The 15,191-nt window shown below is 45.5% G+C and overlaps 1 protein-coding gene across 10 annotated transcripts in view; it reads left to right on the forward strand.

Annotated features, from left to right (window-relative positions):
- The window catches only part of RALGAPA2 (Ral GTPase activating protein catalytic subunit alpha 2), a 270,104-nt gene that overhangs the window by 77,526 nt on the left and 177,387 nt on the right, over positions 1-15,191 (forward strand). For 7 of the 10 annotated variants that reach the window (XR_008686475.2, XR_008686472.2, XR_016039170.1 and 4 more), the window contains exons 14-17: positions 4,211-4,322; positions 5,715-5,952; positions 9,313-9,477; positions 13,034-13,174. Coding sequence is in view for 7 of the 10 variants with exons in the window: in XM_055430686.2 (XP_055286661.2) it covers positions 4,211-4,322; positions 5,715-5,952; positions 9,313-9,477; positions 13,034-13,174 (656 nt within the window). In the remaining 3 variants the exon portion in view is untranslated. The remainder of the gene's footprint in view (positions 1-4,210; positions 4,323-5,714; positions 5,953-9,312; positions 9,478-13,033; positions 13,175-15,191) is intronic. The other 3 variants (XM_055430710.2, XM_055430719.2, XM_055430728.2) reach the window with 2 other exon arrangements.

The following is a 15,191-nucleotide window of genomic DNA, read 5'->3' on the forward strand; positions in this document are numbered from 1 at the left end:
TGTGTTGATGGTACCCCAGAGGTAAGCAGTGCATGAGAGTTTCCTGTGATGGGCGTCTGTGCATCCCTCCAGCCAATGGGGTGCTCCGAGGGTTCTCAGCTGAGACAGTAGCCTTGGAGCCCATCACCCCTTCCTCTTCCCTCCAGTGTGAGGAGGGTAGCCTCGTAGTAATACTTCTGCTTCTCCAGTCCAGTCCTTGCAAGTCCCTCCCTCCCAGGCAGTGCCCCCCACCCCCGCCTGCCTGGCCGCAGTCAGCATCCTCCCCACCGTCAAACCCCTGGAAGCACCTGCCCCCCTAGAAGTGCTCGGGGTCCCCATTACCGGCCTATGGTCTGGATGGTGGAGCCGGTGCTCAGGGAGCCATGGGAGGGTCTGTCTGGGGAAACCACAGGGGTGCAGCAGGACTGAGCCAGCCCTTCTCTTTCTCAGGTGAGGAGGGGGTGGGCCCGGAGGAAGACGGCTGGGCAGAACATTCACAAATTCAGGAACTCCCAGTGTCAAAAAAGGATCATTCGAAGCTGTACCTTCTGGGGTCATCTTTCCCAGACTTTTAAACAGAGAAGCCATCGTTAAAACATTACAGGGGTGAGCAAGGCAATTTTAACAAGAGTTCACAGCTGTCAGTGATGAAAGTATGAGCGACACTGACAGCTTTCAGTTGAAACGCCTGCCCCTTCGACCAACTATATCAAGTGTTTTTAATGCTTTTCTTTCCTTTGAAAACTTATGAGTTCTGTGTACCAGTGTATCATTAATATTTTGGTATTTTTGACCATCTTTTTGAGGGTGAAAATTCTAGGAAATAAAATGAAACAATTCTCTGTTTAATAATTCAAAGATTTCCAGGTAAAAGTATTAAAATCAAAATATTGGTATAGATTAAAATAGTCACCAAGAAAAAAGTCCGCAGAGCATAGCCTGGGACGTGATTGGTTCCCCCAGCAGTAGACCCTCCTGTGTGTTGAAGGACCAGTCAGACCCTGAATTCTCTCCCTCCCTTCTTTCATCCGGTAAATAACTTGGGTGCTTTCTCCTCTGAGGATGGAGGGTGAACTCAATGGACCGGGTCCCTGCCCTTCGAGAGGCCTTGGTCCTCATGGACCTGAGAGATATGAGGAACTCAGGGGCCAGGTCAGGTGGGTCCAGCAGTGGAGCTGGGGTGGGCAGCCTGGAGGCGGGGGAGGCTTCTCTGAGTGGGGCCGGGAAGGAAGAACATCCCCACAGGGAGGAACCGTAGGTCACAGGCCTGGCGGATCCCAGGCAGGACAAGATGGCAGCCAGTGTGGTAAGGTGGATGCTGGGCAGTGGGCAGGTGGGAGTGGGTAGCCAGTGCCTGGGGCCCTCGGGCTGCAGGGAGGCCCCTGCCACCTCCACTTGTATGCGAGAATATGATGCCACCCGATATACATGTGTGCCACGGGAAGGAGAGACAGTGCGTGGAGCCCAGACCAGGCTGCAGGCTGGGAGGTGCTGAGAAGTGGCCCCGAAAGAGGGGACAGCTTGTGTGGGGCTGGGCAGGTGTGCGAAGAGATGAGGATGAAGTAGAAAACGAAGAGACAGGAAAAGCTGCCTACCCGCCCCACCAGCCCACCCACCACCCGCACCCCCCAGCCCACCTCTGCAAGCGTTTTACAAAACACAGAGGAGCAAGCAGAAGTCAGAGCTGGGAGCAAAGAATTTGCCAAACCAGAGGTCGTTTTGCATCCCCATTCTTTTCCAGAAGACTCTGTGTGGGAATGTTGTGGTTCCCAAGTTTTCTTAGGTTCAGAGGATAAACCGTTCCCCGTGTCCGTGTCACCCTGAGCCTCCATCAGGACTGTTTTTGATAGCAGTGACTGGGACTGCGGTTTTATTGGAAAGTTACTATGTTTCTTGTTCTTAGTTTGCAGGATGGTGTGGAAGGGGCTCTTTTTGTTTCTCTTGAGCATCACAGAAGAGCATCACAGGCAGAGTTGACCCTAAGTGCAGCCCTCCAGCTGTGACAAGGCCGTGGGGACCCTGGATAGGGTGGGCCACCGGCTGTCCCCAGCCCTGCAGCGTTTCTTCCCTTGTCCTCCTCAAAGTCGCCAGCTGCTCCAGGCATGTGTGCATAGGACTCCCTGACCCCAGAGCTCTTCTCCCGAGCCTGCAAGATCCCTAGACTGGGGGCTGGGTTGGCAGGCTCAGTGGGGGTGCCTACAGAGACTGGGATGTGAGTCAGACAGGGTCACTCACAGGAGGGCAGGAGACCCTAGAGTAGCAGAATGGGATCCAGCATGGGTTCAGAGAAAACACTGTTTCGACCTGCAGAAACGTGACAGCAGTCTAAAGGAACTGAGATTTGAGATCTCATCATCTGACCTGGACCGATTCTTGGTTTTATTGGTGATAAGGAGAAAGTTCCAAGGATGAACAAGTGATTCATGCACAAGACCTTGAACAAGTAGTTAAAGGGACCTGGTGATTTCTCTCCCTTATGCAGAAGATAACCTGCTCTCTGTTTCCATGGCGTCTGAGGAAACACATGAAGGATGTAACTCAGCTGTAAGAGAAAAACGCCCTCTGGCTGTGTGAGAAAATTTGTCACCATATCACAAAGTTGGACCATAAAGAAAGCTGAGTGCCAAAGAATTGATGCTTTTGAACTGTGGTGCTGGAGAAGACTCTGGAGAATCCCTTGGACTGCAAGGAGATCCAACCAGTCAATCCTAAAGAAAATCAACCCTGAATATTCATTGGAAGGATTGATGCTGAAGCTGAAGATCCAATACTTTGGCCACCTGATGTGAAGAATTGACTCGTTGGAAAAGACCTTGATGCTGGGAAAGACTGAAGGCAGGAGGAGAAGGGGACAACAGAGGATGAGATGGTTGGATGGCATCATGGACTCGATGGACGTGAGTTTGAGCAAACTCTGAGAGTTGGTGAAGGACCGGGAAACCTGGCACGCTGCAGTCCATGGGGTCGTGAGGACACAACTGAGTGACTGAACAACAACACAGGGCTCAGGATAAATGCCTCCATGGTATGGAAAGGAAATACATGGGCTTTCTTCCCCGAAGACTGCTGCCTTTGCAGAACTCTATCTTGGGAAGCCTGGCATGCTGCAGTCCATGGGGTCAGGAAGACTCGACTTAGCGACTGAACAACAGCAGCAATCACAGTGGGAGGGGTTATTTCCTGTCCCTAGTGTTTTGTACTCTTTAAAGACCTTCCACATAAAACCCCCTTCTCCATGGAATGCTGTGATGGAGGTGTGGTGACCACAGTCTTCAGCGGTAGAGGGGGCAACCCTCCACACAGAGTCAAGGTCTTCCAGGCAGAAAGCTCCACAGCCTGAGGACCCAGTTGTGACCTTTCCCAGCCCTCCTTCCTACCTGTGGGAGTGCTGTAGGGCTTGACCACCTGACACTGCCAGCTGCAGACCTCCCCAGAAAGTCCACATTATTTTCTGTCACAATAGGCAGACTTCTCAGGTTAGGTAAAATCATGGATGTGAAAACGTAAGAGTGCTGCCTAAGTTCACCTAGGCACAGCCCTCCACTGGGTGCCTTCAAAGGGCCGATACAGCTGGAGAAACAGCCTCACCCCCATTTTTAGAAGGGGAGGGAGTCAGGCTGGGGTGAGACCCTAGTGGTCCTGTCTGTTGATTTGGGCATAGGAGACATACTTGTTGAACCATGGTAACATTAAGTAGTTTATTTTGATAAGTATGGTGTTCATTCTGTAACTGGCATTCAGATACTTTTGAATTCATTTCAGTTCAGTTCAGTCACTCAATCATGTCCTACTCTTTGCGACCCCATGGACTGTAGCACGTCAGGCTTCCCTGTCCATCACCAACTCCCAGAGCCTACTCAGACTCTTGTCCATTGTGTCGGTGTTAACCTTTCCCAGCATCAGGGTCTTTTCCAGTGAGTCGGTTCTTTGCATTAAGTGGCTAAAGTATTGGAGTTTCAGCTTCAGCATCAGTCCTTCCAATGAATATTCAGGACTGATATCCTTTAGGATGGACTGGTTGGATTTCCTTACAGTCCAACGGACTCTCAAGAGTCTTCTCCAACACCACAGTTCAAAAGCATCAATTCTTCAGTGCTCAGCTTTTTTTATACTTTTGAATAACATGTGATTATCCACTTTGCTGAATTCTTACGAGAATTTCTTATACCTATATGTGTAAGTGCTTTGGAGGTGTGATTAATAACATGAGCTTTTATTTTGGGTGGCCCAGGGAACAGATGTTGCAAATACTACTCAGGATAACAGAAGCTGTCATGCAGAAGCCAAAGGATAAACAAATCAAGGACTTGTTTGCCCAGAGCTTGGCAGGGTTACTGTTTAGGGTAAGTTTTTTTTTTGTTTGTTTTTTTTTAATTAAAACACTGCAAATGTAAGAAATGAATCAGACTTTTTCAGCAAATCAGTTTTAATCATTGAGAATTTCAAGAGTAAAGTTGGACTGCCTTTAAAAAGTTTCTAGAAATTTAACTAGAAAATTTCCTTCTTGATGTTCTCTTGAGGGTTGTAATCAGTCTTTACAGTTAGTGCTGGGCCTTTAGACCTTCTCACCTTTCTGCCATCTGCTTCTTCTTTTGATTTCCTTAAGGTTGCTAGAAGTTAGGAAGACAACAAGTGCTGATGGTCTTGGTCTCGGGCCAGGTAGATTTGAAAAGGAGCAGGCTGGACAGAGCACGGGTGTGTGGGTAGGATGGGAGACGTTCAGATAGGAACACAGGTGTGAGGGCTGTCGGTGTGCTTCGCCATTGTGTTTAAAGCCCCAGGACTGAGTGGGATCACCTGGGGAGAGGGATGTGTCAGGAGAAAGAAGGCCATCTCCCTGATGGTGGAGGTGAAGGATGGTGCCCACAGGTCGTGCAGGTGTGCCACCAGGGAGCAAATAGAAAGATCTGGAAGCCAGCAGAGACATCTGGGCTAAACAGTGAGCAGACGTCCCTGGAGCCATGAGAATGGGGACTAAGACCCAGGTGGAAGGTGGGCTGGCAGAGGGTGGAGTGAGTGTGGAAGATGGATGAGTGCCGACAGTTCTTTCAAGAAATTTGCTTCGAAAGGGGAAGAAAGGGCTGTAGCGTGAGGGGGCATCAGGGTTCACAGGGTTCAAGGAAACTTTGTGAGTTTTTTTTTTTTTTTGGCGATAAGAATTGGATCATGTTTCCATGCTGATGGGTAGGAGCTGGGGAAGTTGGATGGGCAGGGGGTCAAGGTGATGTGGGGTTAACAGAAGTGCAGAGATTGAGGAGGAGACTGGGAGCACGGTGGGGGGCACGCTTGGAAGAGCAGGGCCCCCTCGGTGCCCGTCCAGCACCCAGGGGAGGAGCTGAGCAGACTGGGGCCTAGTGGGCAGAGGGTCTGCATGAGTCATCTGCTGCAAGTCAGGCAGGAGCTGGGGCAAGTGGAGGTTTACCTGTGGGAGAGGCCCCTGCAGAGATGGGGGCAAGAATGTCTCAGAAGACAGAAAAGGCTCCCCAGGTCCTGCCAGGACAGCCTCAGATACTAGCATCGTTTCGAATCAGTATCTTTGTTCAAAATGATAACTGATTTCACTAGCTCAAGTCTTGATTGCCATTGATCAGATGCATTTTCAGAAATTAAACTCAATACCCTAAAGTACTTTTTACATTAAAATTCATCTTACTGATAGTAATTTTAAATATTTTGTCAAAAGCACACTTCTTCCAAGTGACAACTGAACTCTTTCATCGATCGATCATTTTCAGACGCTCATAGTGGCCTGGATCCGAGCAAACCTCTGCGTGTATGTCTCACGGGAGCTCTGGGACGACTTTCTCGGGGTGCTCTCCTCCCTCACGGACTGGGAGGAGCTGATCCACGAGTGGGCCAGCATCATGGACTCCTTGACAGCTGTGCTGGCCAGGACCGTGTACGGAGTAGAGATGACCAATCTACCTCTGGACAAGTTAAGTGAACAGAAGGAAAAGAAACAGCGAGGCAAAGGTATTCCATCTCTGGCCCCTCTGGTGACCCCGGGTGTCTGAGCTGAGTGTATGCACGCATGCTAAGTCGCTCCAGTCGTGTCCGACTCTTTCCGACCCTCTGGACTGTAGCCCTCCAGGCCCCTCTGTCCATGGGATTCTCTAGGCAAGAATACTGGAGTGGGTTGCCATGCCCTCCTCCAGGGGATCTTCCCGACCAAGGGGTCGAACCCACGTCTCTATGTCTCCTGCATTGCCAGGCAGGTTCTTTACTACTTGCACCAGCTGGGAAGCCCGAGGCTGAGTAGGAGTGTGTATTAAACCCCACGCAGTCATTGCATGGAATTGCATCACCTGTACCAATGGTGTCTTTTTCACAGGGGCATTTAGTTGCATATCCTAGCTCTGTGTCGCCTTCCTAAGGATGATGGATGGATGCAGGGGCTGTGGGGGGAGGAGGAGGGAGGAAGAGGACTGAGAGCTGTAATGATAGCAGTGGAGGCGGGGATAGCTTCTCTTCCGTCCCCCTCACAGGAGGCTGTGAAATCCATGCCACTCCCCCCATGTCACAGACCCAGACACTCAAGAAAAGAGTCCTGGTGATCGGCTCATTTGGGGGGTCACACAGCTAAGAAGTGGTAAAGCTGGAAGTCAAATCCAGATAAGTCCCACTCAAGGCACCCCAATATTTGTCATCTTTTCTGCTGCCTGCCTAGGGAAGGTGGAGGATTCTGAGGGCTTCCCATGGAGTTGTTTAGCTTTGTTCTGTTTCAGGGTAAGAACTATTGTGAGACCTGGAGTCAGATCCAGCTGGGAACATCAGTGATGGTGTCTGTTGAGATGATACTTTGGAAGCCCATCCTTGTTACATTTTTTAAGGCTCTGACACAGTCCTTGGATTAATTCCCTGTCCTCCAGCTTATTATGTAACCATTTTGAGTCTGCTCATAGAAATACCCCTAATGCAATAGATAAAATATGTAAGGCTGCTGGGACAGAATGAACAGTGTTGGAGCTCCAGCAGGTGGATAAACTGCAAGGATGCAGGTGAAGAGCCTTGGGGCTATGCGGGGAGGCAGGGAGGGGGCAGATGTGACTCTGATTATCAACAGGGTAGCATCAGAGCATCACCGAGGGCAGAAGGTGTAAACAGCCTACCTGCCTGGCTTTTCCAGGTCCTAGGATCTGAGAGGAGTTTTTCCTTCAAAGACTCCCAAAGGGCACGTTACCTGCCATGGTCAGCTGCAACCTCCACAATGGTCTTAGTGTAGGTTGTGTCAGTTAGCTTTGCCGACAAAGCACTCCAAAATATAATGGCTTCAAATAACGCTGTTTATTTAAATTATGATTTTATGGATTGGCAGTTGGAGTTGGCCTCCTTGGGATGGATCTACTGGCCTCACAGCTGCACCTGCCATCAGCCGGGCTGTGACCTGTCCACAGCTCTGCTGTCGGGCTGGCCAGCTGTCAACTGCAGTAGCGGAGGTAAAGGGGCCGAACACTGTACCTCACCCCTGCAGTCTCACTCAAGCTGTTCACCTAATGGCTTAGGGTTCCAGGAGCAGCAGGAGGGCAAGCCCATTCTCAAGTGCATTTCAGATCTCTGCTTGGCCAGGGTTTGCTGCCAAAGTATGTAATGTGTTGAAGCTCAGAGTCAGTGGGGGAGAGGATGACAGAGGATGTAGGAAACAGGAAGTATGAACCAATTATAATGATTTGTTAGCTGCAGAGACATGTAATTAACATGACTGGTTCCTAGAATGTCTCCACTGGAGTCTGTGAGTAGCTCCCCGGGGCACCAATTAGTAAGAGCAAGTCAGTGAGAAACCAAAACTAGCTAGGTGAGATCCGGGGCATTCCAGTCAAACTGTCCAATCCCAGTTTAGGTTTAGACTGTCTACTGCAATGATGTCTTTACATACTTTAGGCAGAAGATGTTTTTTTTTCTCTCTCGTTGAAGCTATACAGAACCCCTTCTTTATAAAAATATACAAGAGTGGAGATATGGGATGAAATCAGGGCAGGGAGCCTGGAGCCTGGGCCCTGGGCCTCTATAGTGACCTCTGTAGCAGCTCTGAGGGTCTCTGTGCAGACCCAGAGTCCAGAAGGGTCAGGATGCTTCCATCCAAGAACTTGATTTCCTAAGACCGTGGCCCTCAGCCCAGCAGAGTCTACCTGACGAGGATGCCTTTCAGGATGGAGGGAGTGGCTGAGACAAAGTAAGGATCTTCTCAAAACTCAGCATATTCCCCAATTCCTCAAATTCTTATAATCCTCCCTCCCTTTGAACCCCGAGAATATTCTCTTCCCTCCCACCATGTGAACACAGATTCATAGGCTTGTCAGAGATAAGTTTGTCTTGGGAAGGTAAACAACTTCAAAAAATGGTATTTATGGACAGATACAGAACAAATTTGGTTATTTACTTCTGATTAATTCATGTTGCTTTATTCCAAAAATGGATATAAATATTTACTGTAGAAATCCTTGCTGTGTGAGCAGTAGACTTGTGGAGACAGAGTACACGCTCAGAAGAATCTGGGTGTGCAAATGAGCCACAGGTGGCATCCGCCAGCCGGGTGCCCAGAACCCTCTGTGTCTCTTTCTCCTTTCTTCTGTATCCGTTTTGATCCCTGACCACTCACTTGAGATATTTGTCTAGAGCAGTATGAGAGGAGAAAAGAAAAGATGAATCCCAGATCTTCAACATTTTACTGTTTCAGAGCTTCACTTAAAAAGGATGTTTGTATTGTTTGTAGCATTTCGTTGACTTTGCTCGCTTGACTATAATTAGAGTTTTTGGGTGTACATTTCTCTCAGGGATTTGTGGAGAGGTTTGCATCTGCAGGACAGAATACTGTTCTAAAATCTGTGATCTCTCATTTTCTGGTTTATAGAAGCATTTTTTGGAGTGTCCCAGGAGCAGTAGTTGGAGAAGGAAATGGTAACCCACTCCAGTATTCTTGCCTGAAAAATTCCGTGGACAGAGAAGCCTGGTGGGCTACAGTCCATGGGGTCGAAAAGAGTCAGACACGCCTGAGCGACTAACACACACAGGGAGCAGTGGTGTAGTTCATTTGACATTGTTCTTACATTGAGAAAGGTGTATTCATGTTTTTGTACACCGGAATGAGTGCTGTGAAGATAGGGGAATTTTCTTGAGACCATTGAAGGGGCTTGAAAAATACTTTGGCAACAGGAATTTTCTGTTGCCTGATGGATGGCTCACCTCCTAAATTGCAGTGTAGGAGGTGGTACCCAGTCTGCTGCAGGAGAACCTGCTGATTATCCATCACCCTGTGTAGGGGGTTTACTCAGTGGCACGGGCTAGGGGAGGAATCATGAAGAAATCAGCCCCTGGATTGTGTTTCTCATCTCATAGGCTGTGTTCCAGATTCTCAGAAAGGAAGCACCATGGGGAGGTCCTTTTCTCTGAGCTGGCGGAGCCACCCCGACGTGGCCGAGCCCATGAGATTCAGGAGTGCCACCACGTCCGGGGCGCCAGGGGTCGAGAAAGCCAGAAACATTGTCCGCCAGAAGGCAACCGGTAAGCGCAAGTCCTAGTATTTCTCCATGGAATGGATGTATAGGAATGATAGGATTTTAATGGATTTATAAGGATTTTTTTTACAGCTTTAAAATTCCACTCAGAACTTACATATGAGGCCTTTTACTGACTGAGATGTCGCTATATCTATTCAGCTTTCTGTCTACTTTTCCAAATCATGGTTTTTACTATTTGTTTCTAAATTCTGCATCGTGATAAAGAACTTGAGATGTGAATACCAAGTGAGATGTTGGTGCAAAAGAGAGAAAACTGGCATTTTGTTCGAACCTTGAGGAAGATGGATTCTTGGTAATCGCACAGCCGGCTGCGTTGTTGTTCAGTGTTCATCTTTAAAGAGTGGGAAACTTAGTCCACCAAAGAAAAGGAGATTAAAGCTTTAGTTGTCAGGACTGGAGGAAGAATCTACGTTTAAAGCTTTAGTTGTCAGGACTGGAGGAACAATCTACGTTTTCTGCTTCTTTGGAAAATGGCCACTTCCGTGTTTGTTTACACGTTGACCATACAGTCAGATAGAATTAATAAGAACTTGAACAAGAACCTCCCACTAATCACACCGTTGCTACACTTTATTCTTAAAAAGAGAACTCTTTGGTATAAGCTTGTATACAGTATTTAATAAGAACAAATAAAGCTCCAAACCCTCCCAGTGACTTTGAGGCTATAACTTAAGTTTAACACAGATTCCTGTATGGGACTTATGTGGAAGTCCAGTGGTTAAGAGTTTACCTTCCAGTGCAAGGGATGCAGGTTCAGTCCCTGTCCTAAAGATCCCATGCGCCTCACAGCCAAGAAAAACCAAAATATGAAACAGATGCAATATTGTAACAAATTCAGTAAAGACTTTAAGAATGGTCCACATCAAAAACAAAACCAAAGACAGATTCGTGTAGGTTTGCTTTTCACATCAATAATGCCATGCAATTGAAATTGATTTTCAGCATGTTGACTGCAGAGAGAAAGTCACAATTTCCTCTGATCATAAACCGAAGATTCATTGACACTCTGCATAGTTTCCAGTGCTCAGTCAAGACTTACAACAGATGCCTTAGAATCCTGTTGTTTTTATGAAAATATATTACACATTAACCCTAACTGCCTCATTGTTTTTCCGATAATATTTGTTGGTCATTAACCCTCATTTACTGCTTCCTTCATCCTCTCCCTGAGGAGAGACCCAGTTCCCGGAAACAGGCAGCTTTGGGGAAGGCTCACTCACCTATTTCCTTTCTCATCCGAACTCCTAGAGTCTCTTATCTCTCTTCCACCACTGGATCCTTGAAAGGGATCAGAATAGGAGTTCGTGCCATGCTTGAGCCTCCCAGACTGCCTGTTGCCCCTCTCAACCCCTGAATTACAGAGGTGACAAAAGTGCTCATTCAAAGCACTTCTAAAAACACGGGTTGCCATTCCCTTCTCCAGGGCATCTTCCCGACCCAGGGGTTGAACCTAGGTCTCCCGCATTGCAGGCAGATTCTTTACTGTCTGAGCCACCAGGGAAGTCCAAGAATACTAGAGTGGGTTAGCCATTCCCTTCTCCCAGGGATTGAACTGGGATCTCCTGCCTTGCAGGTAGATTCTTTACCAGCTGAGCTTCCAGGGAAACCCTCTCACATGTTAACATAGACAAATGATTCTATGTTGCATGTTCTATCTGCCACTACTTGGCCAAAGCACAACTGTAGGAGAGATTGCACCTTCGTTTTTCAGTAGGTATTCTAGACCAACGATACGATAGAGGTGCTGGTAGGTTTAGAAAATCCTCTGTGCCTTTCTGTTTGGCAGTGTTCTCAATTGCCTGAGAAGCCATGCAAATGCATTTCCTATTTTATATTTTTTAAATTATAAAATATTATGACTTTTTTTGTTGCCTGTGGAGACAATGATTTTTGAATATTTTACTATATCATACTGTTTTATAAAAGTAATCTATCTAGACTACATATTAGAATTTTTACTCACTTCAATTTTTTTTTACATATCTTTAGTCTTCTGAGAAGGCCCAGAATATTCTCACAGTAGATTTTGGTTGTGTAGAGGCTCCCTTTTAATGAGGGAACAGCAGCTCGCGACATTAGGTTTTGCAATGTTTAGCATGAAGATGTTTATTATGGAAGACCTATTTGAAAGTGACTTTTTTTCTAATCTCAGTAAGAGAATACTGTTAGATTATTCTAATTTGCCTCTCAGACTGTACTTAGACTGAGAAAATGTCAGTGATAGTGGCGAGAGGAAAATATAAAATCAGCAATTGTGGAGTGAGGAAGTGATGATTAATTTAAAGGAGAATTAACTCGTTTGCACCTTAAAATGACTGGCAGGGAGAATCTTAGAGAATTAAAAAGTTGACCTTGTTTTCCTGAGTGTGAATGATGCTAAAACCTTACATGTCTAAAGTGAATGGTTAAAGCGGATTTCCACATAAAATAACCTATATTTTATTATTTCTAAAATATCTAGTGATCAATTTTGGGGAAATGCACAATTATTTGATTTATAAAAGGAAAACTTTTAAAATGAAGTGTCCCTGACATTGAGACATGGACACACCTTTCAGGAAATTTGAAGTCAAGTTAGTTTGATGTTTACACAGAAGTTGTCTTCACCTAAACAGTATCTAACATGTTTATGATTATGCATTGCAGACAGTTCTCTGGAGCTGGGAATTCTGGTAGTCAGAGAGTGGGGAAAAGACAGGCAAAGTAAGAAGTTTGTTTGCTTTCTGCAAAAGCGTCACTACCATTTGTAGGTCTATTTCATTAATGTTAAATAAAATCATGTGAAAATAATACCGTAAATAAACCTTCCTAGTTTTGTTTTAAGGACTAAACTGGTTTTCCTGATGGTGGTTTCATACGTTTGAGGCCTGTTCTGTCCGTACGTCCATATTTCCTGAAATGGTTCTGAGCAGCGATATATAGTATACAGATGTTTGCAGTAAGAAATTATGGGCTTAATCAGCGCAAAGTGTGATTTCAAAGGCTGTGTTTCATGAAGATTTTTACTTTTTTTCCCAAATGTCAGATCCTCAAGTTGACTTTTATATGTTCTTGAGCTTTTAGGATATTTGATTTACTAAATGATTTGCTTTTAAATGCAGTCGTCTCTCAGTAAGCCTGATTATTTATGAAACAGTTTCCATTTTAAGTTAGATTCTTCCCTCCCTCACCATGGTCTTTTTGTTTGGGTCCTTTTGAAGAAAAAAACTGGTCTGCCCAAGTAAACAGACGACCCAAACGCAAATCTGATACACAGCAGAAAAAAAAAAGGAAAGACTCAACACACAAGGCATTCCAAAACGGAGATTGATCATTTGTGAATGGCCCGTTCACACCATCAGCATGACTGAAAATTGGCTGTATTTAGAGACTTAACATTAAATCCTGTGCGTTGTGCCAACTTCCTATAAAGTCTGAAGTGACCTCCTTTGAATATTTAAAGCGAGCCCAGAAAAATAATAATAATAAAGAAAAGGAAGAAGTGAAAGATCTTGATGTTCTTCTGACACTTGACTCTGTTGCTTTGTCCCTCCTGAAAGCTAAGCGAAGCCAGTCTATCAGCAACTGTGCCCACCTCTCTGAGGCTTTGCCCGCCACTAAAAGCGTCCCACTCCTCCTCCACACCGTGAGCGCTGTCTTCCCCGGTCTCTCTTACTCTTCTTGCTCCCACAGGCTGTCAGGTACTGTAAGTACTGTCTCTTCTGTCCTGCTGTGTCCCTGGGCTGCTCCCGCTTGCTCGCTCGCCCCTGGGTCTGCCTTCCTTTGTTAATAACCCCGCCTCACGCATGTGTGCCTGGCCAGTGCACTTGGCGTTTATTTTCAAAGAATATCACTTGTTTCTAGGTAGCTAGACGCTCAGTAACAATTCAGAAGTCAAGCAGAATCTCTGTATCTGGGCTTTGCATTCTGATCTGAGAACCATACTTTTTTTCTTTTTTTATTGGAGTATAATTGCTTTACAATGTTGTGTTAGTTTCTGCTGTACAATGAAGTGAATCAGCTCTGTGTATACATTATCCCCTCCCTATTGGACTTCCTCCTGCCCGCCCCCATCCCACCCTCTATGTCATCACAGAGCACCAAGCTGAGTTCCTTATTGTATACGGCAGATTCCCCCTAGCTGTTTACACATAGTAGTATATATATGTCAATGCCACTCTCTCAATTCATCCCACCCTCCCCTTCTCCCCCTGTGTCCACATGTCCAGATAACCATAGTTTTGAAGAGGGGAAGACAGTGATGCCAGCCTTGTGTGCCTTGTATATGGAGCCTACAGAGTGGAAGGGAATCTTCATAAAATTCTACAATGGTTCTGAGCCTGCCAGTGTTAGTGTGTTTGCTTGGCCCCCCTCAGAATGAATGAGCTGGAAAAGTTATGCAGGCTAGAGTTCCTTGGCATGAATAAATCATATTCATGTATAAAATAATGATCAGTTTACAGATTCATACTGATTATTGAGTATGAAAAATAACAATGAGTAGTAAAAACAATTTGAGTAAAAACAATAACAGTGGTGAAAATTGCTAATTTTCAAAAGAAACGTTATTCCCGGCCTTTAGCCAGTTAAAATTGAGTTCAGCTACATATTGTTTATATACTTGTCCTTTCTGGTTTATTAAGATGTTGTCGCATCAAAAGTAATTATCAGCATGGACACCTCAACAATAGGATTTATAGTGAATAATTAGGTCTGTGTCTACTTATTTCTCAGTGATCCCAAAATGAATCTTCTTGCCGAAGAGGGAAGTGTTTTCATGTCCTTTTGGTCTCAGAAAGATAATATTATAGATTAGTATCTATTTAATATTGGAGATAGCTTAATTGTGGCTTTGAGTGGCAATAAATCATATCATACTCTGGTTCAGCAAAGCAACATACCCCTGATGAATACATAAAATGTCATGTTACTTCTAGAATATGATAGAAGAATAAGAACAGCGTTTCTTAGGAAGCTCTTTTTGTCTAGTAAATACTAAAGGTGGAAAATAGTAAGAATGGTTCATGAGAAGATGGCCACCAGGCAGTTAAATCACTGATGAACATTTAACTGCTTCACAATTTGGTTTTAAAAAAAAATACTCTAACCTGGAGATGATTTAAAAAGTGTTTTAATTAGTTTTGCTTTCTATTTGGCTGATATATGTCCATAAGGTGAAAAGTTTTCCTTTTTCACATCCCATTTTTCCCCCCACCCCATTTTGTTTAAGTTTTTTTAACTAGTTTGCCCAGAATATGTTCTCACAAGAAGTCTCTTCCTGTTAGTAATCTCATTTTGGAGGTTTTTTTTCTCATTCACTATTATATTTTAGTTGACTCAGGTTTTCAATTCCCATATGTATATACACAGTTCCAACAGAAATTGAATAAGATTTCAAGCAGGGATTCTCAAGAACATTTAGCAGTGTCTGGGGACATTTGTGGTCAGCAAGCCAGGGTCCTGCTCCCTGCATCCAGGGAATGGATGCCACTAGCCAGCTTACAATGGACAAGGCTGCCGCTACTGCAGAGAGCCGTCTAGCCCAAAATATCAATGGTACTGAGGTTTGAGAGGTCTTGATTTAGGGTGGAATGAAGCAGGCCATGCCTGGTCAAGTTTCTGTGCCTTCACCATCCTCCTCCTGGTTTTACGGCAAAAAGGACCTAGTGGTACAGTGCCTTTGAGGATGATCTGCTGATGTTTCATCTGAAAACCACA

This window comes from Moschus berezovskii, chromosome 15 (assembly GCF_049115385.1).
Source record: "Moschus berezovskii isolate FMDL1 chromosome 15, NW_MosBer_1.0, whole genome shotgun sequence".
Taxonomy (NCBI): domain Eukaryota; kingdom Metazoa; phylum Chordata; class Mammalia; order Artiodactyla; family Moschidae; genus Moschus; species Moschus berezovskii.